The sequence below is a fragment of the Prunus dulcis genome, chromosome 1 (genome assembly GCF_902201215.1).
Source record: "Prunus dulcis chromosome 1, ALMONDv2, whole genome shotgun sequence".
NCBI classification, from domain to species: domain Eukaryota; kingdom Viridiplantae; phylum Streptophyta; class Magnoliopsida; order Rosales; family Rosaceae; genus Prunus; species Prunus dulcis.
Genome location: NC_047650.1, coordinates 35,312,393 through 35,334,957, shown reverse-complemented (window position 1 = coordinate 35,334,957; position 22,565 = coordinate 35,312,393). Strand labels below are relative to the sequence as shown.

The 22,565-nt window shown below is 35.7% G+C and overlaps 4 protein-coding genes across 8 annotated transcripts; 3 read left to right on the top strand and 1 right to left on the bottom strand.

Annotated features, from left to right (window-relative positions):
- Positions 1 to 808: 808 nt before the first annotated feature.
- LOC117614609 (replication protein A 32 kDa subunit A) lies at positions 809 to 3,416 on the bottom strand. Its single transcript, XM_034343479.1, has 10 exons — positions 3,167 to 3,416; positions 2,820 to 2,930; positions 2,633 to 2,730; positions 2,346 to 2,387; positions 2,143 to 2,220; positions 1,705 to 1,783; positions 1,471 to 1,572; positions 1,310 to 1,389; positions 1,122 to 1,190; positions 809 to 1,000 (listed from the first exon to the last, which is right to left on the bottom strand). Exons 1-10 carry the CDS (start codon positions 3,269 to 3,271, stop codon positions 916 to 918), a joined length of 849 nt encoding a protein of 282 aa, XP_034199370.1. The 5' UTR covers positions 3,272 to 3,416; the 3' UTR covers positions 809 to 915.
- A 2,449-nt stretch (positions 3,417 to 5,865) lies between these two features.
- Positions 5,866 to 11,474, top strand: LOC117629804 (protein ACTIVITY OF BC1 COMPLEX KINASE 1, chloroplastic). Of its 3 annotated transcripts, none has more exons than XM_034362422.1 (14): positions 5,866 to 6,301; positions 6,573 to 6,779; positions 7,315 to 7,404; positions 7,530 to 7,676; positions 7,811 to 7,975; positions 8,147 to 8,287; positions 8,373 to 8,552; positions 8,805 to 9,000; positions 9,265 to 9,392; positions 9,666 to 9,737; positions 10,536 to 10,648; positions 10,740 to 10,887; positions 11,006 to 11,075; positions 11,186 to 11,474. In XM_034362422.1, exons 1-14 carry the CDS (start codon positions 5,972 to 5,974, stop codon positions 11,248 to 11,250), a joined length of 2,052 nt encoding a protein of 683 aa, XP_034218313.1. In that variant the 5' UTR covers positions 5,866 to 5,971; the 3' UTR covers positions 11,251 to 11,474. The 3 variants fall into 3 exon arrangements, with proteins under 3 accessions (XP_034218313.1, XP_034218318.1, XP_034218327.1); XM_034362436.1 differs by having other exon boundaries at positions 5,934 to 6,301; positions 7,329 to 7,404; XM_034362427.1 differs by lacking the exons at positions 7,315 to 7,404; positions 7,530 to 7,676.
- A 437-nt stretch (positions 11,475 to 11,911) lies between these two features.
- On the top strand, positions 11,912 to 14,067 carry LOC117629820 (thioredoxin domain-containing protein PLP3A-like). The gene is made up of 7 exons (XM_034362450.1): positions 11,912 to 12,270; positions 12,363 to 12,410; positions 12,507 to 12,649; positions 12,960 to 13,032; positions 13,186 to 13,247; positions 13,527 to 13,624; positions 13,696 to 14,067. Exons 1-7 carry the CDS (start codon positions 12,112 to 12,114, stop codon positions 13,803 to 13,805), a joined length of 693 nt encoding a protein of 230 aa, XP_034218341.1. The 5' UTR covers positions 11,912 to 12,111; the 3' UTR covers positions 13,806 to 14,067.
- Positions 14,068 to 15,098: 1,031 nt separating this feature from the next.
- On the top strand, positions 15,099 to 21,671 carry LOC117636574 (HBS1-like protein). 3 transcript variants are annotated; one of them, XM_034371140.1, is made up of 13 exons: positions 15,130 to 15,303; positions 15,655 to 15,812; positions 15,921 to 16,021; positions 16,601 to 16,753; positions 17,090 to 17,311; positions 17,485 to 17,562; positions 18,047 to 18,522; positions 18,633 to 18,743; positions 18,823 to 19,310; positions 19,801 to 19,969; positions 20,663 to 20,902; positions 20,993 to 21,127; positions 21,225 to 21,671. In XM_034371140.1, the coding sequence occupies exons 3-13, from the start codon at positions 15,925 to 15,927 to the stop codon at positions 21,354 to 21,356; spliced, it is 2,301 nt and encodes a 766-aa protein (XP_034227031.1). In that variant the 5' UTR covers positions 15,130 to 15,303; positions 15,655 to 15,812; positions 15,921 to 15,924; the 3' UTR covers positions 21,357 to 21,671. The 3 variants fall into 3 exon arrangements, with proteins under 3 accessions (XP_034227039.1, XP_034227031.1, XP_034227048.1); XM_034371148.1 differs by lacking the exon at positions 17,090 to 17,311 and having other exon boundaries at positions 15,099 to 15,303; XM_034371157.1 differs by lacking the exons at positions 17,090 to 17,311; positions 17,485 to 17,562 and having other exon boundaries at positions 15,132 to 15,303.
- The last annotated feature ends 894 nt before the right edge of the window (positions 21,672 to 22,565 follow it).

The window sequence follows — 22,565 nt, the reverse complement described above, 5'->3', positions numbered from 1 at the left end:
CCTACCCAATTGTGAAAATTTATCTCAATTCTCCCCAGCCCTTGGATTCATCTGATGGCTATAAAGGGAACCCCTTATAAACTTTCTAAGTTGATGTTGATACTCCAGAAATTATAAGAATAAGGGTAAATTACTCAAATGATCCTTAAACTTATACCTGATTTATATTTTGGTCTTTCAATTAAATTATTCGTTCAAATGATCCATCAACTCTATCTTAATCGCTCCATTGATCCTACCATTACATTATTTTAATGTTGCCGTCAAATGTAAGGGTAAAACCATCCATAACCGTCCTATGTGCCCAAATATGTGATAAAATGATGATACATAAATGATCAAGTAGTGATAAAGGGGTGATAAATAGGTCAAAAGTCTTATTTGCCCCCACAAATGTATCATGTGCTGCTCACATGACCAAATTTAACAAAAAATGTAACCGTTTGACCAAAGAGCCAATTAATAAAGAGTAGGTGAACCATTTGAACAAATAATTTAATTTAAGAACCAAAATGTAAATTGAGTACAAATTTAAAGACCATCTGAATAATTTACCCTAAGAATAAAAATTAGAGTGACAAATAATACAGACATAACCTTCATCAACCTCGGATCTTCGAATTAAATGGCTAGGCAGGCAGTGTTATCTTTCCTCTTAATTTTAACAATTTAGTTTTTAAATAAACACAACAAATTAGTTAAATGACATTTAACTACTGTGACTATTTAGTATTTGATACTGAATGTTCAATCCAGAATATTTTTTGGCTGGAAGAGTAGCGCTTTTGATTAAACAAGACAAATGTAATTGTTTGAACTTTGGTACTAAACCCATCCAAATGGGCATAAAAAGATATTAAAAGAGAAATATACATAACAGCATTCATATAAGTTACTTTCCTTTCCAACCGTCCCTTAGCCATATGCTGCTGACTTGTAGTGAAACTCATCAATCGTGGAATATATTAAGCCTTCCTCTTCAAGAGACCTGATTGCTTCCCTGAAATAGAAATGTGAAATCAAGAATAAGAATCAAAAGAAGTCACTCCTGCATGCATAATTGGATGTGGTGAGAGAGAGAGAGAGAGAGAGAGAGAGAGAGAGAGAGAGAGAGAGAATACAATATCTTTTCCACAGGGACTTTCAGGTGCTGGGAAAGTTCATCTCTGTGTATCCCCTTTTCTTTTCCACTGCAATAGCAAACCAGACACAAGAGTTCAATATAGGCAGCCGCTGCCAACATATCTTACACAAAACAAGGCAAACTAACAAAAACCAAAACAGAGGAAATAAGTTCATGATAACTCACATGCTTGAAGGCTGCTGCAGATAGTCAAGGACCAACTGATCACAGCCCTTTATCCCATCAACGCTAACTTGCCCAGAGAACTGCAAAATTCAGCATTAATTGCACGCTAAACATGAACAGGACAGCTTGAAATGTAAAATTTTCAAAGTTAGATAGCTTACTTGGTTTGATGGGGCTGTCTGGTATCCACTTGACCCACTCCGCACAGGAGTGCTAAGAGATGAGTCCACAGACTGAGGTTGAGTTGCAGAATTTCCTTGCAGCTTTAATGAATGTAAATACACCATGAACAAATATAAAAGACATAAGATACGCATTCTATCCAAATTCACCTTCAAGTGAATGAAGGTGTAAAAGAAGGTAATTGTTTCATCGATTCAATTTATTATTGATACCTGTAACTTTGATGTCTGTAAGTGGGTATGTATGCATTCAATGAAGTGAAAGGTAACTTCATCAAAGTTTTTCACAGGCCTGCAACACAACCCAAAATTCTGTAAATAATAATTCTTTAGAGCTACATCACAGTAACAGCAAAACATTAAAAGATTGACACAAATTTCAATGTGTTGTTTCAACCATATTGAAAACTAAAGTGTTTGTGTGTGCGTGCACTGTGCACCTGTGTGTTGATTATGAGTGAATATAACGTGGCACCTGTTTTAGTTGCATCATCCCACCTCAAGTGACATATTGGAATTAGTTATATGATGCATTGGTAAAGCTAAGTGGCTAGGTACAACGAGAAATGTGAATCATATGGCATTAAAACAACTGAAAATCTCAAGACATCTAAATTTCTCAAACTAAAAGGAACATCTTTTATACCATACCTCACGGAGAAGGCAACTATTTGTCGAACACCTTGAAAGACTTTCAAGTGTCCATTAACACGAACATACATTCCATCTCTGTATCAATTGGAAAATAATACATAAGAACCTCATAATGAGTTGGTTGCTCTTTATATCTGATGTCAACAATAAGGCTTAAAATTTCAATACAAAACTCACTGATGATAGAGAGTGCAACTTACTCTATTTCCTGCATTTCTCTTGAGTCAAAATTCTCGTTCACCCTATTAAGAGAACAAAAAATAGAGTAACTCATTATCAGAAACCAGGGTGGACTCAGAACTTATATCGTTACTGATCAATCTATCTATCTTGTGCAAGAAAGTGGTAGGTATAATTGAAACACATTTTTAGCTTCTGTTGCTATAAATTGTGCATTACATAAAACAATATAATCTAAACAAATTATTCAAACTGTTAAAAATGTGATGACATAAACTGTATCTAACTAAAAAAATGCAAACATTACCATCTTCGGCATTTGATTCGCCCTGTTCCATCGTCAATAGTGAAACCAACATCAGTGTTCCTTTCAGATTTATCAAATACCATGCCAACCACCGATACCTAAACCAACCACATATAATTTTAATTACAACTTTTTAAGAAAAGAAAACTTAAATATGTTGATTTTTCGAAAAAAAAAAAGTTAGTACATTAGCAACATCTGCCCCGCTGATTACAAAATTTGACTTTTCATCACCAGATTGATGGGATTCGCTTATCTGCTTCACTGTCACAGGAACCAACCCGTGAGTCTCGCGACTCTGCAACAACAGTCAAAACAACAATTCCTCAACAAGTAATAAAACAAAAATAATATCGAAATAAAACCCCTTGTTTGGTTGCCAGGAAATTGAAGGGCAAGCAACCAAACACTGACTCAGATCGAAACCCTAAGTCGTCATTTAACTATCACAAATACAAACGCAATATACTTTTCATTTTGCAGTTATTCGAGAGGCTAAGGGAGGCATATGAGAGAGTGGAGGAGATGCGTTACCTTGGCCGGAGATGGAGTGGAATCACCGAACTGAGTAGACTGAGAAGCCATGAAGCCGCCGCCGGAGAAGGCGGAGGTGGAATCGAATTGGCTGCTTGAGAACATCGCTGAAACCGTGGGAGAGAGAAATTTATCTGGGAAAGGAAAGAGAGGGAAAGTAGGGCATGAGATGATTTGATGCTATTTATATTTGGGATTTGGGAATGCAAATGATCTTCCCGCCAATCTTGTTTCGACTTTTAATTTTCCCGCTAAATCTTCATCTTGCTCATTTCCCTCTTTTTTGACCCGACTCTTATGGGTAAAATCGAATTTATCATTTTCTTTTCTTTTTAAATTAATCGGAAATTCGAATTGTTTTTTAAACAAAATCTTTTTTCTTTGTATTTTTCCCAAAGTTATGATAGGATGGAGTTTTCTAACAAAAACAAGTGTCATAAGAGTACGAACACAAAAGGTTAAACATAATCAGAAAAGGAATACAACTCGAATTGTTTATTTTGAAAATTGGATAACGTCCTTGGTTATATATGTCACTTATGTCGAGCTCACAACTCTTTAAATCACACATCTTCTCATCTTTTTGTGTATATGTTGACAAATGCACATGAATACGTTGGTGTTTAATTAATTTAATCCGCATTACTTTTGAACAATCTTTGTGTTTTTCTAAATTGAAAAAATCATCATAGTTAATGGGGGCATATTAGTCATAAAAAACGTAGCTAATGTTTGTCTTGATCTCTCATAATAAAATAAATGAAACACCAGCTCGATGGAGGGTTCCATTTTCTCATGGCGTGAAGCTTTTTCGCAAAGATAAATTTGCCAAAATGAAAAACAAAAATATATGATTTACAAATTCCATCTCATATATCGACTATAACGGATGACATGGAGCTTGAACTTTACTTGGTTTTTTTGTGAGATTGAACACATTCATGCATTTGTTGAAGTTACCACTTTTCTTATTCTTTGGTGTCATGCATATATGCTATACTATTTTATCATGCATATTACGTGGATGCCCCTCTACTAGTTGAGAGCCTGATCATGGTACTTATAGGGAAGAGTCCCTATCATCTCCTGTAAAGATCAGAGGGTGCAAGCTGATGATAGCTGATATTCATAAAATTCGGTGTGATTTGGGGCCTTGTTTCATCAAAGCTAACATACTCAGCTTTTCGTTTCTTTATTCATTTCTTCACATGTGACTATGTTTATTAGTTTTTTTTACAAATCAATTCATGACTGTTACGTATGGTGTCAGTTACCCCATATTAGGAGAACAATTTATAAAATTATCGTTATATAAAATCAATTTTAACATCACTTTTTTTTTTAATTTGATCTCATTTCTCTCCCTGACAGCTCTCTTCAACTTAATCTCTCCTAATGCCAAGTAATTTTCAAATAAAAATATATGATGCTAAAATGAATTTTATATAATGCCTATTTTATAAAATGTTCTCCTAATATAGGGTTAAGTGGCACCAAACGTAACAGTTATTAATTGATTTGCAACAACACTAATAAAGAGACCGACAAGTGTAGAAATGAATAAAGAAAATAAAAGTTGACTATGTTGATTTGATAATAATCTGTTTCTGCTTTTAGGTACTATCTAAAGATGGTGTTTTCCAATGGAATCAGCTAGAAAACCTCGTAGTTCTTGCCAAAGAAAACGTGATCAAGATGAGCAGCAATCCTGCATTCCAAGCAAAAGACATGTATGTGTCTGATCATGCCCTGCTTGCCAATTTGTTTGTTCTTATGCTGGAGAGTTTTAAGATCGTTATATCAAAGCTTCACATTCAATTCAAGAGGTTTTTCTTATTTTATGAAAAGGAGAAACATAATCTTTAGGACCAAGTTTTGACAAGCTTATTGTGGAATTAGCATGAGCTCAAAACTTAATTTAACCATTTTTAACTCAAGTGTCAGACTATTTTGCTTTCATTTTTGGTGTCGGGACAAGTAGATTTTCCAACCGGTGTGCAAGATCCGATGCTTTCGTGGAGTGAGGGGTATGTATCTGTTCTTGAAGTATACATTTTAGGTTTTATATTGTCCCTTAAAATGCTTTTGTTGAACTTTGCTTATTTGAATTTTCTTTGATTGTTATGTCTTTGGTCTAGATATCGGTCTAATATTTCTATATACTTCCAAAATATTAGATAAATATAAATATTGAACCGACATTCAAACCAGAGACATTTTAAGGGATGATGTATACATACACATCAAACAAAACCCAAATCAATAAACAATAGTTCATAAATAAAGTGAAACGAGCCAACCCATGTGCAACTCCATCATCAGTAAACATGACCAAAATATTTTGCAGTGACCAAATGTGTCCGATATGACTACATATATGGACCCGATTTGACCACCTAAATATGTCCGATATGACTCCTGGCTGAGAGCTGTAGCGAGCAATTTATAATTACCCACAAACAGGTATTAAAGTCTTATCGTAATTACTGAAAAATATAACATAGATATTTATAATTAAAAGAAATGATTCTAAAGACAATATTTGCGTTGCAGCCCATCACTTTCACAATTCCCACTTTCCCTTACGTTTTGAAGTAATAATCCAAACTACTTCCCAAAACGTTTATGTGGCCGGCCATGGCTCACACAAATAAATAATATAATATCCGTTTTTTCCAACTAATTTTTGAAGTCGTTGCTCACTTGCTCACTTCCTCTTCGCCCCTTTCCCTTAACCACCAAAAATCATCCCCTTCTCCCACCACCTTCTTTCTCTCTCTCACTTCCACTGGGAAAGCAGGAGCCATGGACTTCCTGTGCGTAAATTGCACAAGCACAGCTCCATCTCCTACCAAGCACCTAAGCTCGAGAGCTCACGCTGTTCCAAGCCACAGATTAAATGCGCCGTTGCAAGCTCCGACGTCGTTTAAGTACAGGCTTCGAATACGGAGAGGCAAGAGACCGTTGCAATTCCGAGTTTCGAACGTTGCGTCGTCCGCAATCGAAAAGCGGAGGAGCTTGGGGAGCGGCGGTGAGAGCAGGTTGGGGCCATCGAACAAGCCTAGCGCCGCCATGGAGCAGCTCGACTTCGAACGTGGCGTTTGCGTGCCGTTCCGCAAGTACACACCCGAAAATGTATTAAATTCAACTCTAGTTCATTGAATTTATATTATATTTTATTAATTTCTTTTAATTTTTGGCGTGAAGTTGTATGTTAATGTTGTTGATAATGAAAGTTGAATATGACGGGACGCAAATGATTCAGTCCTGGTTGGAAATTGTAATTGATTTAGTTTGCTATGTTTCTAATTGAATTTGTGTTTAATTTTGGGCGAATTTGATGATCATCTAGTTTCTTTTGAAATATGGATGATGAGAAGGTATTTGGATTTGATGCTGTTATTAGGTGAGGAATAAGGTGTTGGAATCCAGAGGGGCAATTGTGTCTCTAATTTCGCGAGGCGTGGAGATTGTGTGGAGTTTGGGATTGTACTGGTCTGCCTTGACGTATGACTGCTTCGTCGGAAGGGATGAAGAAGTTGTTCCATTTCGTGCTCGGCAACTTAGAAACCTCCTGTGTGATTTGGGGCCTTCTTTCATCAAAGCCGGCCAGGTTTGCACCTCACTCATATCAGTCATATCCTCTTTTCCTAGTTGAAATATGTCAGTATACTTCCACTGCATTAGCTGAAAATAGCTACAACAAAAAAATGATGCATTAGCTGTAAGTTTTTCCAATCAGGTTTTAATATTTAAGATCAAGAATGCAATGAAGAAGTAAATATGTAAAGATCTAAAAGGTTAGATTAGATGTAATAGGAGGCACCCTTCATTGTGGTCGATCCGATGCATTTGGGACAAATATTTTTTGAGATTATAATCAGAGTTTTGACTGTTTTATTTTTTAATTGTAAGATTGTTCTTAAATAACTTCAATGGTTTTCACATAGCTTTCTGAAATTCAGATCGATATAAGAAAAATTAGAATGAAATTGTCACCATGTTACTTCAGTTGTAGTATGAAGTATCAAAGTGGAAAATTTCTCACCACATACTGATTTGAAATCTAGTTGTACTCAGCCATTGTATTTTAGGTTCATATATTTGCTCAAATATACATATGCCTGATTTCACCCATGTATTGAAAGGTTCTTGCAAACAGACCTGATATTATCAGAGAAGATTATATGAATGAACTGTGCATTCTTCAAGATGACGTTCCTTCCTTCCCCAATCAGGTAAAAACTCATTTTACCCAAAAAAAAAAAAAAAAAAAATCTTGTTTCTTGTATCTGGGATGAGACAATTTTGTTCTGTGGAGTTTAGATAACTTAAAATAGAATTTGGCATGACATTGGTTCAGGTTGCCTTCAATATAATAGAAGAGGAATTGGGTCGACCCCTAGAAGCTGTTTTCAGTAACATTTCGTCTCGGACGATAGCAGCTGCCAGTTTAGGTCAAGTTTACCGAGCTACGTTACGTGATTCTGGAGAGGAAGTTGCTATTAAGGTTTACATAAGGGCCTTTTCTTAGGTCATTAACAGCTCCACAATTATTATGTTGCAAAAATGATGAAAAGGTTACTGTGGCAAAAATCCCGAAAACAATCTAAATTTTTATTATTATTTTATTAATATTTACAGGTCCAAAGGCCGGAGATAGAACCTATAATTTACCGGGATCTTTTTCTATTCCGTACTCTTGCTTCATTCTTGAATGGCATCAGTCTACAGAAACTGGGGTGCAATGCTGAGCTGATTGTTGATGAATTTGGTGAGAAGCTTTTGGAGGAGCTTGATTACACTTTGGTACATTTCAGACCTGCGCTATAGCACAAAAAATGAACCTTGATGGCATTATATTTATTCCTACGGCTTCATTATCATCATGACTTGAATTGCAGCTTGAACAACCACTATGATTGCATTTTTATTTTGACCTTTCTAATTACTAGCGGAACTCTGTTTCCTGTAATACAGGAAGCCCGCAACATTGAAGATTTTATTGTGAACTTCAAAGGTGATCCTACGGTTAAAATTCCTAGGGTTTACAAGCAACTTTGTGGTCCACGTGTTCTAGTGATGGAGTGGATTGATGGTATTCGGTGCACTAACCCACAGGTATGATTGTAAAGATAAACAGTGCTATTTTAAAGAAACATGAGAAGATATATCTTTATCAATAATATCCCTCCATGTATTTCAGGCTGTTAAAGATGCTGGTATTGACGTAAATGGGTTCTTAACGGTTGGAGTCAGTGCTGCATTGCGGCAATTGCTAGAATTTGGGTTGTTCCATGGAGATCCACATCCTGGAAATATTTTTGCCATGCAAGATGGACGTATTGCATACGTGGACTTCGGGAACGTAGCTGTTCTTAGTCAGGTGAAATATGGACTTCAATGGTATTTAATAGGAAAACTCGAAATCTTTAATGTATTCTTCTTATAGCTGTGAGGGTTTAACATAGTACGTAGTAACCATCCATACCAGTAGAACAGCCCAGCCACCAAAACTAGTACATTTCAATGGTCTATATGAAAAATAAGAATGCATTTGTATATGTTAGTTTTCTATTATGCTTTAGTTTTTCTTAATTTGCCTTGCCTACATATAGATCTATCTTTTATTTTTCAGCAAAATAAACAAATTTTGATCGATGCTGTTGTCCATGCTGTAAATGAGGACTATGTTGAGATGGCAAATGATTTCACTCGACTTGGCTTCTTGGCTCCTGGGACTGATGTCTCTCCTATTGTTCCAGCTTTAGAATCGATATGGCAGAACTCTGTTGGAAAAGGACTGTCTGACTTTAATTTTCGAAGTGTTACTGGTAATTTCATGTCCTATAATTTTGATTCTTATTCCAGTTTTTCTTTTTTCTGTGGAAGTCTGTGCTTGTGTGGGTGTGTGTAGATATGATATGTATATAATCCTTCATCTTAATTATACCCTATTTAGGTATGATTTAGTTGCCTGCAAGGTTTTCTGATGCTGTGAGGGAAAGAGATAATTGTCTTCTGTTAGCTCCTTTTGTTTTTATCTTTTCTTATGTAGTTTGTAATATGCAATATGATTTCTTCTGGCTCTGACGCAGGGAAGTTTAACCAATTAGTCTACAACTATCCCATCCGTATCCCAGAAAGGTTTTCGCTTGTTATCCGTTCTTTATTGACTCAAGAGGGCATCTGTTTTACTTTGCAGCCAGACTTCAAATTTCTTGAGGTAAGGGCAGATCTTTTTCTTTTTCTCATACGCCTTTTCTAATGGATGAAATTAGGCAAGAAGTTTTCTCTTATAGACCATTTAACCCAATGTTAACTTTCTTTTAAACTACTTTTAGTTATGTATACCAAATGCTGCAATGGAGTGCCTGTCATGTTTTGAAATTAGAAACCTCATTTCTCGTATACAAAATTTGTTATTGCGGTGATAGCCATTTGTTGTATGACAAGCTTTCTTTCCCCATACTGTTCTTAATATTATTCAATCAAATAGGTTGCCTATCCATATGTGGCAAAGCGCCTCCTAACGGATCCAAACCCAGCTCTACGTGAACGCCTCATACAGGTGAGTTCAAAGCTATTTTGTATTTAATGTCCTGAGATGGCTGTTAGTTGAATTTTGAATCAAACCTACAAATGTTCAAGAACCTTTCATTCTCATTAACTTGCTCTGCAGTCAAAAATGAAAAGAAGAGAACTTGCTCTGAACGAAATGAGCAGTGTTATCCGTGGGAACAACTATGTTTTATTTTGAGGATTTTTCTGATTAGCTATGAAAAACCTTTTGTTGACACTCAATAAGCATCAAAACTCGTCAGAGCCTTCTTTCCTTCAAGCCCAACTTGTTTTTCCTTTAGATGATGCTAGAATAAATGTATAGGATTCCTCCATGAACCTAGGAGTACCGTTAGACAGTCAGCCCCAAATCATTGGGCATCTTTTCCTTTCCTATCTTGTGTCAGGACAAGGGAATCGTCTGTAATGGGTATGGGATGAATTAAAAACTTTGAATTTCTCCTTTTTGACTTCTTCCTTTTTCTCTGGCCTTATTAGTTTCTCTTTATTTTCCATAACTTTTTCAGTAATGGGTACGGGATGAATTAAACTTTGAATTTCTCCTTTTTGCCTTCTTCCTTTTTATCTGGCCTTATCAGTTTCTCTTTATTTTCCCTAACTTGTTCAAACCACAGCACCTCAATTTTCCCCTGGTTTCGAAATATGATTTCTTTGGTTGAGCTTATGCATCTCTTCTTCTTCTTATTACTATATTGTTTTTTCAATTAGCCATGTCCAAGAATCATCAGCCATATAGATTTGGTTCTGAAATTGCAATCCTTTGATAATAATCTGCTTCTGGTTTTAGGTACTATTTAAAGATGGTGTTTTCCAATGGAAGCGGCTAGAAAACCTCATAGTTCTTGCCAAAGAAAACGTGACCAAATTGAGCAGCAACCCTGCATTCCAAGCAAAAGACATGTCTGTATCTGATCATGCCCTGCTTGCCAATTTGTTTGTTCTTCTTCTTCGGAGTTTAAGATGGTTATATTTTCTTGGCTATGTTGTGCAGACAAGGGTCAAGAGACTTGCAAGTCAGTAGGAAACTGGACCTCACTGACACCATAAAAGATGGAGCTCGCCTTTTCATTTTCGACGAAGGAATTCGTAGAAAGCTCATTCTTGCTTTGACAGAAGATTCAAAGCTTCACATTCAAGAGGTATGAGAACCTCTCTTTTTTCTTATTTTCTGAAGAAACAAAGAAGAAAGAAAATGAAAAACATAATCTTTAGGACTAAATTTTGACAAGCTTGTTGTCGATATGCCATTCTCTATAGCTTGTGGATGTATATAGACTGGTTGAGGATCAGATAGACGTACCGTCAGTTGCTGTGGAAGTAGCGCGAGGTAAAAACTTCATTTAACCCTTTTAAACTCAAATGTTAGGTTACGATCAAAATAATTTGTACCACATTGTTGACCACATTTGGCTTTCTTTTTTGTGTCGGGACGTGCAGATTTTCCAACCGTTGTGCGAGATCTGATGCTTTCATGGAGTGAGTCTGTGTTAGCTGATAGGTAGACCAAAGTTTTTTGGAGTTAGCCGCAAAACATGACAAAGTTTTACCACCTAACGAGTATATTATACGACACGAATCTTACACCGTTTTATTGGACGACAGCCTGTTGAGTCAAGTTGTAAATTGCCTTGCAAATGTTGTATATGAAAAACGTGCACCGCTGCATCTGTATAGAAACATTATTTGGTATAGATATCTGCAAACCAGTTGCAGTTTTTGGGGCAAATCACGAAATTCTCCTTTTGATTCAGATTTTATGAACGGTTTAAAGTTAAATTTATGAGGAAAGTTAGATAATTGATCGAATAGTGAAAATTTATCTAACTAAATTGATTTTTTTTAAAAAAAAATTTCACTCAAACATATAAAACAAAAGCTCAGATATTGCTAAATTAAAATACAAAAACAGAGCTAATATAATTAAGCTAATCTAACTTTGAAACTCTCTTTCTTCTGTAAAATTAGAAAAAGAACCTTCCAAGATTACAGTCGGCACACGTGCACTGCTCATAATATTCTTAAATCGTGGCCAGAAGAATCGCCATTTGAACAGAATTTTATAAGTTGTCCAAGTACCAATGAATAAATACTAGAATATTATACAGAAAAATAAATAAATAAAAAATAAATATTAAGGATAATATAGTTAAAGATTTCAATATCTAAACAGTATAGCCGCGCCCAGTTACCCAAACACTCGCTTGTTCGAACGATACTCAATGGTGGTTCGCGGTTGAATTGAACCCTCGGATTTGGAAGCTGGGAATGCAGTGGTTGCTTCTATTTTCTTCTCCAGATCTGTAATTCTCCAGTGATTATTGAAGAAAGTGTCAGAGTTGAAGAATTTTCGTTTCCTAGGAAAAATGGATCCAGATTCAGTGAAATCCACTCTCCAAAATCTAGCCTTTGGAAATGTAATGGCCGCCGCGGCTCGCAATTACCAGAAGGAATTGCTTGCCAATGAAAAAGCACCGGCCACGAGCTCTGTCAACCAGGAAGTCGACCTTGACGAGTTGATGGATGTAAGTTCTAACTTCAATTCAATTCTCTGCATCTTTCATGCACTTTTCAGTTTTCAGAGCAATGATTTTTATGCGCATTTGGTGGTGGGTAGGATCCTGAGCTTGAAAAGTTGCATGCGGATCGGATTGCTGCTCTAAAGGTTCGAATTTTTTTTCATGTTTTGTTCATGTGGGTATGTGGATTTTTTCATGGTTTTGTGCTTATGTTTAGAGGGTTTGGTTTGGAATTTGAATAGAAAGAAGCTGAGAAGAGAGAAGCTTTAAAGAGGAAAGGGCATGGAGAATATAGGGAGATAACTGAAGGGGATTTTTTAGGTGAAGTTACTGGGACTGAGAAAGCCATCTGCCACTTCTATCACCAGGAGTTCTATAGATGCAAGTAAGCCTCTTACCCTAGAATCTTTTAACACTCATAAACATGGATGAGGGATTGTGTTTCAAAATGAATACCTGGTTCTTTTTGAATGGAAATTAGTAAGAGTCTATTGGACCATGGTGTCCTTTGCTGATTTCTGAAAAGGTATCAATGCATCTGTTTATCCAAGGGAATTTTTCGGGTTTTTCTAGTCCATCGTGTGATTTTATCTTTGTGTATGCTTTTGTTTTTTAACATCATATTGCATAATTATTTCTAAATTTCTGTGTCATTAAATATAGCAATTAGACCAAAATTTTCCTACACTTGTTAGGATAATGGATAAGCATTTGAAGACCCTTGCTTCAAAGCATGTTGATACCAAGTTCATCAAGCTGGATGCAGAGGTCAGTATAAACTTCAGATGGTCTTCTGGTCTTATAATTGGTGCAGCTTTTCGTGATTGCTCGGGTTGATCCTACTTGTTCCAACCTTCCATTTCAGTCATTTAGTTGGAAAGCTTTAGAATGGTGAATTGACCATTTGAAAATGAAATGCAGAATGCCCCCTTCTTCATCACCAAGTTAGGAGTCAAAACTTTGCCTTGCGTCATAATCTTCAGGTCAGGCCATCTCCATCTAACTATTATATCTATATGCATCCCCATTTCCAGTATTTAAGATGCATATCAGCATGTGGTGGCTCTTAAACAAAAAGAAAGGAGAGCAAATAAAGCTGATACTGTACTAAGATTGCAATCATTTGAACATTCACACTTGACAACGTGTGTATTAACATGCCTCAAGAGCATGTGGTGATGACGTTCATGCTGCTTTCAGCTTACATTGAGATCTTGCATTAAAAATTCATATTTACGAATTCAAAAGGTTTGCCTTTTCAGAAAAGGAGTTGCTGTGGATAGGTTGGTTGGATTTCAAGATATGGGAGGAAAAGATGATTTCAGCACAAGGGCACTTGAGGTTGTACTAATCAAGAAAGGTAAATGCTTTGTCAAGAGTGTTTTGCAATTCTTAGTTTGTTGTAGAGTCGCTAAACTGCCATTTTAACAGGTATAATTAGTGAGAAGAAAGATGAGGATGATGAAGATGATGGATATAAAGACGGTAGTCGCAGGACAGTGAGGTCCTCTGTGAATCTTGATGATTCTGATTCAGACTGAAAAAAGAACACAAAAAAGAAGAAAATGATACCTGAGTTTTCAAATGCTTTCTGGTTGCATGCTTGTATACTTGTTGTCACATCTGATGTATGTTACCTTCTGAGTGGATCTTTTTTGTTTGTTTCTTTTTTAGGAACAAAATTGCATTGGAAATATATTATTCCAGTCCTCCATATTGACTAGAAAGTACTTTCTGGTTTTTCTTTATTTTTTAATGTTACTCAGAAATTTTATCTGTTGCTAATGCACATCGTTTATGTTATGTGGTTCTCACCAAAATTTGAATTTGAATGAAATGAATTTTTAGATTAAACAATGACTAAAAAGAACAAAAAAGATTATTGGAATTGGATCTCTCTCTCTCTCTCTCTCTCTCTCTCTCTCTCAGACAATGACTGTGCAATGAAATGGGATTATATCGCAAGAACCCCCAGTTTTACTGTTAAAAAAAAGAGATATTTAGTGATATACCCATTTCTAGCGCTAATATTATAAATAAACCCTACACAATTGAATTCCTATAAACAAACCCAAAAAAAACCCAAAAAATGATAGCTAGCCTTATTGAATTTAATATTGATTATTAAATTACTTTGATGCCCTATTGAGTGCTTTGGGTATTTTTATGAGATTTTGGGGTTGGGCTTGTTTTAAGAAATTGATGGCAGTTTTGTAATTTATAAGAAGTTAAAAGCTTTTTTGTTATGTTATAAATGGGCTTTGAGTGTGTTTCTAAAGTTCATTTTATATATGGTATTTTTATAATTTGAGCCTCCATATTGGATATAATAGTGAATCTCCCTAAAAAAAAATACGCGGCTGTGAGTCAACCCAAGCTCACCTTGTTTGAGTCAAATTTTTATGTCCAACCAACATGCAATTTAGGCTTTTTGGTTTAGGAAATTTTTGGTAAATGTATCCCAAAAAGTCCACAGAACAAGGAAATAATCAAGCCAAATCCTTGGAGATTGGTAAGTTTGGAAAGAGAAATGATTATAAATCAAGAAGATATATATATATTTTTGTTAAATAATCAAGAAGACCAGAAAAGATTGCAAATTTTGGATCCATGGTGTGGAATTCAGGAGAATTAAGGAAAATATATGATTCTTTTATTGCTGAATGATCAGGAAGAATAACAATGTACATTTGATTATACGAATTAAAAGAAATAATTTGACTATTTCTATAATAAAAAAAGAATATTAGCAATAAGTTTAGAAGATTTAGTGAAACCATTCCTGATTGATATCGATTACAATAATAATAATAATAAATAAATAAATAAAACCCTTTTCGTTTTCGCATATCAGGAAAGGTTTTTATTTTTCTTTCTCGTTTCAACGTTTTATATTAGAAAGAGTAGGTGTTCAGGTAACCTCTTCCTTCAATTTCCTCCTTGATATCCAGTCCAGTATTGAGCCAGAGAAAACGAAGAAGAAGAGAAAGAAAAAGAACCCGTCTTCTCCGTTGCTCGTCACTACTTCTTCTGCACCAGGTAAACCCTAATTCTTTCGATGAAGTGTTGGAATGCATCGAATTTCAATGTGCGGCAGTCTGTGCTTGTTTATTTATTCGAATTTCTTTTATTGGATATTACATGGGTGGAGACTGGTGCAAATTCAACTGAATTTTCCCCTCAAAATCTTATTCGGCGTGAATGTGTAATTAACAAGTTGTTCCAAACGTGGCCTTGGTTGCTGAGAAAACTGTCGATTCGAATATGCTTTTATTTTCTCTAAGTTGCTTCAGTTTTTGATGTTTCAGATTCTTATTGTTTTAAGAAAACAGAGCGTTTCAATTTTGTAATAAGAACTGATTTTTTGTGGACATGTATGTTTGGGTGCAGCTTCATTCATGTGGGAGAAAGACAGAGCAATATATTCCAGAGCTCAAAATCAAACTCGTACAGTTTTCAGCATTGAAAAAGCATTGTTGTGAATTAGATTAAGTTCACATTTGTTAAATCAACCCTCATAAGGGTTGCTTGGTGTGTGCATCTTCTGGGTATGTCCCTCTTTGGTTCATTCAGTTACGTATACACATTTTGTTGTTGGATTAAAGTTGGCTTTCTGTAAGTTCTTTTGTCTTTAATTGAGCCATTTCTTTCCATAGGACCATGCCTCGTAAAGTAAACTACGGAGTTGATTATGATGATGACTACGATGTCTATGACGATTATGATTATGATGATGATTCTGCCATAAAAAAGAATGGTTAGTGACTTTTTTTAACTTGAATTTATTTCATTGTTTCACCCGGGCTTTATCTTGTTTGGTTGTGCCGTTAGTCGCATCTTCTTGAGGCTATTGCCATTGGTTGACAGTGGCCATTTGATAATGTATTTAAGTTTTATATTTCATTGACTAGAAGAGTGGGTAATCAGATCAGTTTCACTCTGCATGTTATTTTACTGGTTTTGGAGTAATTTTTCCCTTGCTTATTTCCCTTTTTGATACAAGTGTATATTGGCTTCAGTGATCTGTTGTGTTGGTTCAATCTTCAAAAAGCACAAAGGTTCAATTCACTTTTAGATTGAAAGATGTTTGTGCAATCTAGAAGATGTTGGCTTGTCCAATTTTTTATTTTTTGAAAATCTCATATGATGCCGTGCTATCTTGCAATCAGAAAAATGCTAGCTAAGTTTGTAAACTGCAAAGTCTCTGTCAATAAATCCTTATTTATCTGTTTACATCGTTTGTTTGCTAATAATTACCCTTCAGATATGCAGCTGTTGTGCTGATATTATACATGTTATGTTATACCAACTGCTCAACATGTAATTGCTTTAACAGGCAAAGCACTTGAGTCAAAGCGGGAAACTGAAAGGCCTGAGGTCTGGCGTTGTTCCATTTGCACGTACGACAATGAGGGGAGCATGTCTGCATGCGACATTTGTGGGGTTCTTCGAAACCCTGTGGTGAAAAGCAATAGTGATAAGAAAACAGGTAATAAGTGTATCATAGGCTTCACAATATAATTTTTGAGCTACTGTATGATTTTTATTTTTTGATTGGAGTTCTGTGTGACAAGGACACTCCTTTTGCTTAGCCCTTGTTTATAAGAAGAATTTGTATGTATCTTTTGGTTTGCGAAAGGATACTATATTTAATCTAACTTTCATTTGAGATCACCCTTTGGGTGGATCTCATCTGTTTCAGGCAAATATTTCTATGTTAGTGTCCTTGTTACTCAGGTTTCATTTCAAGTTCATTGCATCCTATAAAAAACAAAATAAAAATCAAGTTCGTTGCCCTTTTTTAGAGTAGATCTCTTTCATGCAGTTGAAGGCAGATGCAAAGATTCTGGAGCATCCATAATGGCCAAGTCTCTTTTTGCATCATTGCCGTGCCAGACACCCAAACAGGCTGTACTATTTCATCAGCAGAAAGATGATTTTGTGATAGAAGAGGGCAATAATTTCCACAAGCTTGGGGATTTCCAAGGACCTATTCATGAATTCTATAATGCGTTTAACATTCATAACAATCACCATATTAATATAGGTCTGCACCCTTTTCCAAAAGATGATGTGGAGTGGAATTAGATCATCATTTTCACAGTTGAGAGATGCTTTTTAATCCAAGCATTCTACCATCTTGCTTCTAAAAAAATATCATTAGATATAGCTGTGAGATATATCTTGCGACTTCTAAGTTTAATTGCATTGATGATACAGCTCCTTTCAAGTTTGATGTTCCATCCCCAGATGATTTGGTTTCTAATGGATTGTGGTCCTCTAGAACGGGTTCAAAAGGTATACTTTTCTTATTTTATCAAAGTTCCATTGTGATGTGAATTTTATTAATCACAACTTCCAGTCTATAGAGAAAAGTTCCCATATTAATATAGTAAGCTGTGGAGAGCGCTAGAGGAATGCTATTTTGAAATTTAAAAGTTTTATAGTGCTTATAATATAGGTTAACTTATGATATAAGAGATCTAGAAGTTCTTGCCAAACCTGGACAGAACTTTCCATGGCTTGAGCTTGTTTGGGGGTCTTCAACAATGGGTTGTTTCAGGCCCGTAATTGAGAAACTGCTTGGCTGGTTCTGGACTGAGAAGAAACCTGCTACCATAACTGATTGCATATAATATTTGCCTAGTGCACTAAGAGGTTCTTTTAATCATCTATTTTTGAGAAGACTACATGCTTTATTGGTCATTTTTCTAAAATGCATTTGTTTAGCTTTTCTTAGATTAGATGTTTGATACGGTCTTCTACTATGTTTTACTTGCAGCCAGTGTTAATGACTTGAAATCTTCAAAAGTTTCCTCGAAGGTTGCTAAGAAGAGTGGTGCAGTTAGTGGACAATCAAGTGCTGAATGGTCAGATAGCTCCTCTGCAATAGGGGAAAGAAGTAAACAAGATAGATTTGATGAGGGAAACCAGTTGGAGAATCAGACAGTCAGCTATCATGATGGAAGTAGTGACATAATTACTTTACAAGCAAATGGTAGATTGTGTGATGGTTCGTCAGCACCGCAGCCAAGAAGCAGACATGACAGTGTGGATGGGAGCACAAATTCTTCTGTGATTAGGGGCAAGCAGCAGAGTGTTACCAGTGGCTTGAAAAATTTGGATTTGGATGCTAGATCTGGATCTTCTAATAATGTTAATGTTAGAGAATCTCATTCACAAGCAGAGTACAAACCTGAAAATTGGATGCTCCCTGACCAAGCTGTAGATACACTGACTCAACTAAATCTTGCAATAGTAAGCCACTTGATTATGGTCTTATAATCCTATTCGTCCTCCTTCTACTATTATTACTACTACTACTTCATAGGAAATGAAGCCAATTTTTATTTCACTTGTTATTGTAGGTTGGCCATGTTGATTCTGGAAAATCAACACTCTCAGGTAGACTGCTTCATCTTTTGGGAAGGATATCTAAAAAAGAAATGCACAAATATGAGAAAGAGGCGAAGTTACAGGTAACCTCATTGCAATTTAGTATTTGAGTGTTTCAGAATCTTGAATCTTGTGTTCAACATGGGTTCATGATTTAATCAGGGTAAGGGCTCTTTCGCATATGCTTGGGCATTGGATGAGAGTGCAGAAGAAAGGGAAAGAGGAATAACTATGACAGTGGCCGTTGCATATTTTGATTCCAGAAAATATCATGTTGTTGTGCTCGACTCGCCTGGCCATAAAGATTTTGTTCCAAACATGATATCTGGGGCAACACAAGCTGATGCCGCGATACTTCTCGTAGATGCTTCAGTTGGCGCATTCGAAGCTGGTGTGGATGGTAGCAAGGGACAGACAAAGGAGCATGCACAACTTATCAGAAGCTTTGGTGTTGATCAAATTATAGTTGCCGTGAACAAGATGGATATTGTTGAGTACTCCAAGGATCGGTTTGATTTGATTAAAGAGAGACTTGGAACATTTCTCCGTTCCTGTGGCTTCAAAGATTCTTTGGTGTCTTGGATTCCACTGAGTGCCATGGAAAATCAGAATTTGGTAGAAGCTCCTTCTGATGTCGGTTTTTCTTCTTGGTGAGTTTGCTTGCTTTTTCATCTACTCAAAATCACTACTGATGATGGATACGAGAAGAAAAGTAGTATTTATTTTATACGCAGAAGCAAACTTAGAAATCAAGCTTATTTTTATTTAGTTTCTATTTATTAGTTTTAGAATGTGGGTATTAGTTTATTAGTGGCCTTAGTTATAGGGTCTAATATTAGGGTATTGCAGATTTTTTTTGTTATGGAATTTTTTCCTCTCTCATAGGATCTTAATCTTTTACTTATGTGAACTCTTCAGATCATTTGGAAGCCATTGTATTGAAAATAATGGGATAGTAACTTGTTTTATGTAAAATACCTTCTTTAGGGCCCATATAATGCAATCCTGTGTTCATGTTCTGATAGTAGCTCACCTTAAGAAGTAGATAATGTAGCATCTTAATGAAATTTGTTGGAGAACTTTTCCTTTTGTGCAGCTGTTCTTTTAAATGAAAAATAGTATGAGGTAACTGAAATGCAGGTACCATGGACCTTACCTGTTGGATGCAATTGATTCCCTCCAACCTCCCACAAGAGAGTTTTCAAAGCCACTGCTCATGCCTATATGTGATGTCATTAAATCTTCTTCACAAGGACAGGTATCTGCTTGTGGTAAATTGGAAGCGGGAGCTCTCCGAAGTGGATTCAAGGTATGTTGGTGGGTAGTACTAGATGTCGTTGTGAGTAATCTAACTAAAAATTTGGTCCCTTCCCAAATGGATAGTTCAGTGAATCAGTTAAAACCATAGATTTCATATATTCAAGAATATCCACGCACATGTATGTACTTACATGTAAGTATGCATATGGGAAAATATTCTTTTGTCAGACTGGTTGATGATCTGCATTCTATGCTATTGATCAGGTGGATCGTGTTTGAAACTTTAAATGTGTAGTCTGAATTAACAGTCTGACAAGAGAACCAATTCCAATGAAATGGAACAGTACATTCACACAATTGGATTTTGTTGGTGTGGTCTAAATTAACAGTCAGAAAAGAGAACATTGTCCTGTGTATAAACAATTCCAATAAAACCCAATTGTATGTTCAAGCAATTGGGTTCAATAGGAATTGCTTATACTTGTATAGCAACAGTTTATTGCTCTGTGGTTTTTATTGACATGAGCTATTGAATTGGCTGTCTGTGTCTCTTTTGTTATTTCTTGGATAAAATTGATCCATACGATTTGATGACAGGCTCATGCATGTTCTAACGCAAGTAATCCATTTTATAATCAAATTTCTGGTCTAACCAAATCAATTATATATGAGTGAACAGTTCCTTTGCTCCACCACCCTTGAATTTTCCTTGTACTGTAGCCATAATGAGTTAATTGTGTAGGTTCTGATTATGCCTTCGGGAGAATTAGGGACCGTACGCTCTTTAGAACGTGACTCTCAGGCTTGTGTAATTGCGAGAGCTGGAGACAATGTGGCTGTTACTCTGCAAGGCATAGATGGAGGTCATGTGATGGCAGGAGGTGTGCTCTGTCACCCTGGTTTCCCAGTTGCAGTTGCAAAACATTTGGAAATGAAAGTGCTGGTTTTGGATGTTACAACCCCAATTTTAATTGGCTCTCAGGTCTGTATTTTATTTGCGTGACAAATTACTTTTGCTGTTTGCGTCACTGTTGTTTTATGGAAAGTGATCTAATATGACTGCAATGAGCAGTTGGAATTTCACATACACCATGCAAAGGAGGCTGCCAGAGTTGTAAAAATATCGTCATTACTTGATCGCAAGACTGGCAAAGTGGCAAGAAAGGCTCCTCGCTGTCTTACTGCAAAGCAGAACGCCATTGTAGAGGTGAATAAGATCAAAACCATTGCTTGCTGTTTTGCAGGTTAATTGTACTGTACTTTTGGTATCAATAGTAACCAATCCTTTCCTGCTCATATTTCAGGTTGTTTTGCACCAGCCAGTTTGTGTGGAAGAGTTCTCTAATTCCAGAGCCCTTGGGAGGGCATTTTTAAGGGCATTAGGAAGCACTATTGCCGTTGGCATTGTAACCCGGATTATAGAGGAGCAGAAATAGTTCATTCACCGTTCCGGTTGTGCGGGGAGAATATGATCAATTGGTCATACATTCATACCAACCCGCAATGGCGTTTCAGGGTTTAGGTCAGTTTTAGAAGTGGTTTTATTTTGGTGTTGAATTGTTTTCTTTATAACAATTTTGGGGTTTGGTTGTTGTATGTGCATTAAGCAGTCTCGGCTCATAACTTCATATACACATGTACACCACACCAAGTGGTTTGTACTTTGTAGAGGACTCATTTGTAAAATTTATTGGTTCTTTCATGCATAGTGGTTAATATAAGGTCTACAATATTAATTATGTAAAATCAAATTTCATATTTGTCAATTTTTCTTCTCCATTTCATTTTCCCTTGGCAAGAAAGAAGAATAAATTAAGTGTATTACACTTTATAAAATGGTTTCTTCTCCCTTTCATTTTAAGTTATTTCTAAACCCCGACTTGTTCTTAAAAAATAAAATACAAAAATACATAAAGAAAAAGAAACCCAACTTGTTAAAAATATAAATACAACCAATTTGTGAAAGTCATTGCTCATTGGTGTGTAATTTTCTCATCTTTTTTATGTTCTTATTGATTAAAAAAACTTTTTATGTTATTTTTAAACTAGAAAATTCCAAGCACGCAATTTTTTATAAACTATTTACGTTTGAGCGAATCCAAATCGCATGCAAACTACAGAGAAATATCATTCTAGAATCAATATTCACATTTAAAGGTTGACTATCTTTTATTCTTCCTTAAAACAAATGTTGTGTAATTCAATATTTTTTAAAATTTCTCAACTCTCTAGCACGAGATGAAATCCATGATACCATAGGACCTATATGAAATTCGATTGGTGTGAGAGAATTGAGAGGGGAAAAAAAAAAAAAAAAAAGATTTGGTCCTTTATTCGGTTCTCATTCTAATTAAAATAGTTAGGTATGAAAATGAACCACTTGTCATTTTTAATACATAATCTTTCAATAAACAATGTCACAAGAAGAGATCATGAAAATCAATTGACACTTACACGTCAAATAAATATTATTGAAAGGTTCAATATTATATTTTTTTCTTTTTTGGTGTTTTAATATTTTGTTGTTTACTGCGAAAATGACGTTTTATTACACAAGAAAATGATAAATAAAAAAATTAATTATAAATAAAAAAAACAGTGGTATTTGACTTTGGAGTTTGGAGAATGATGAATTGCAAGGAGCT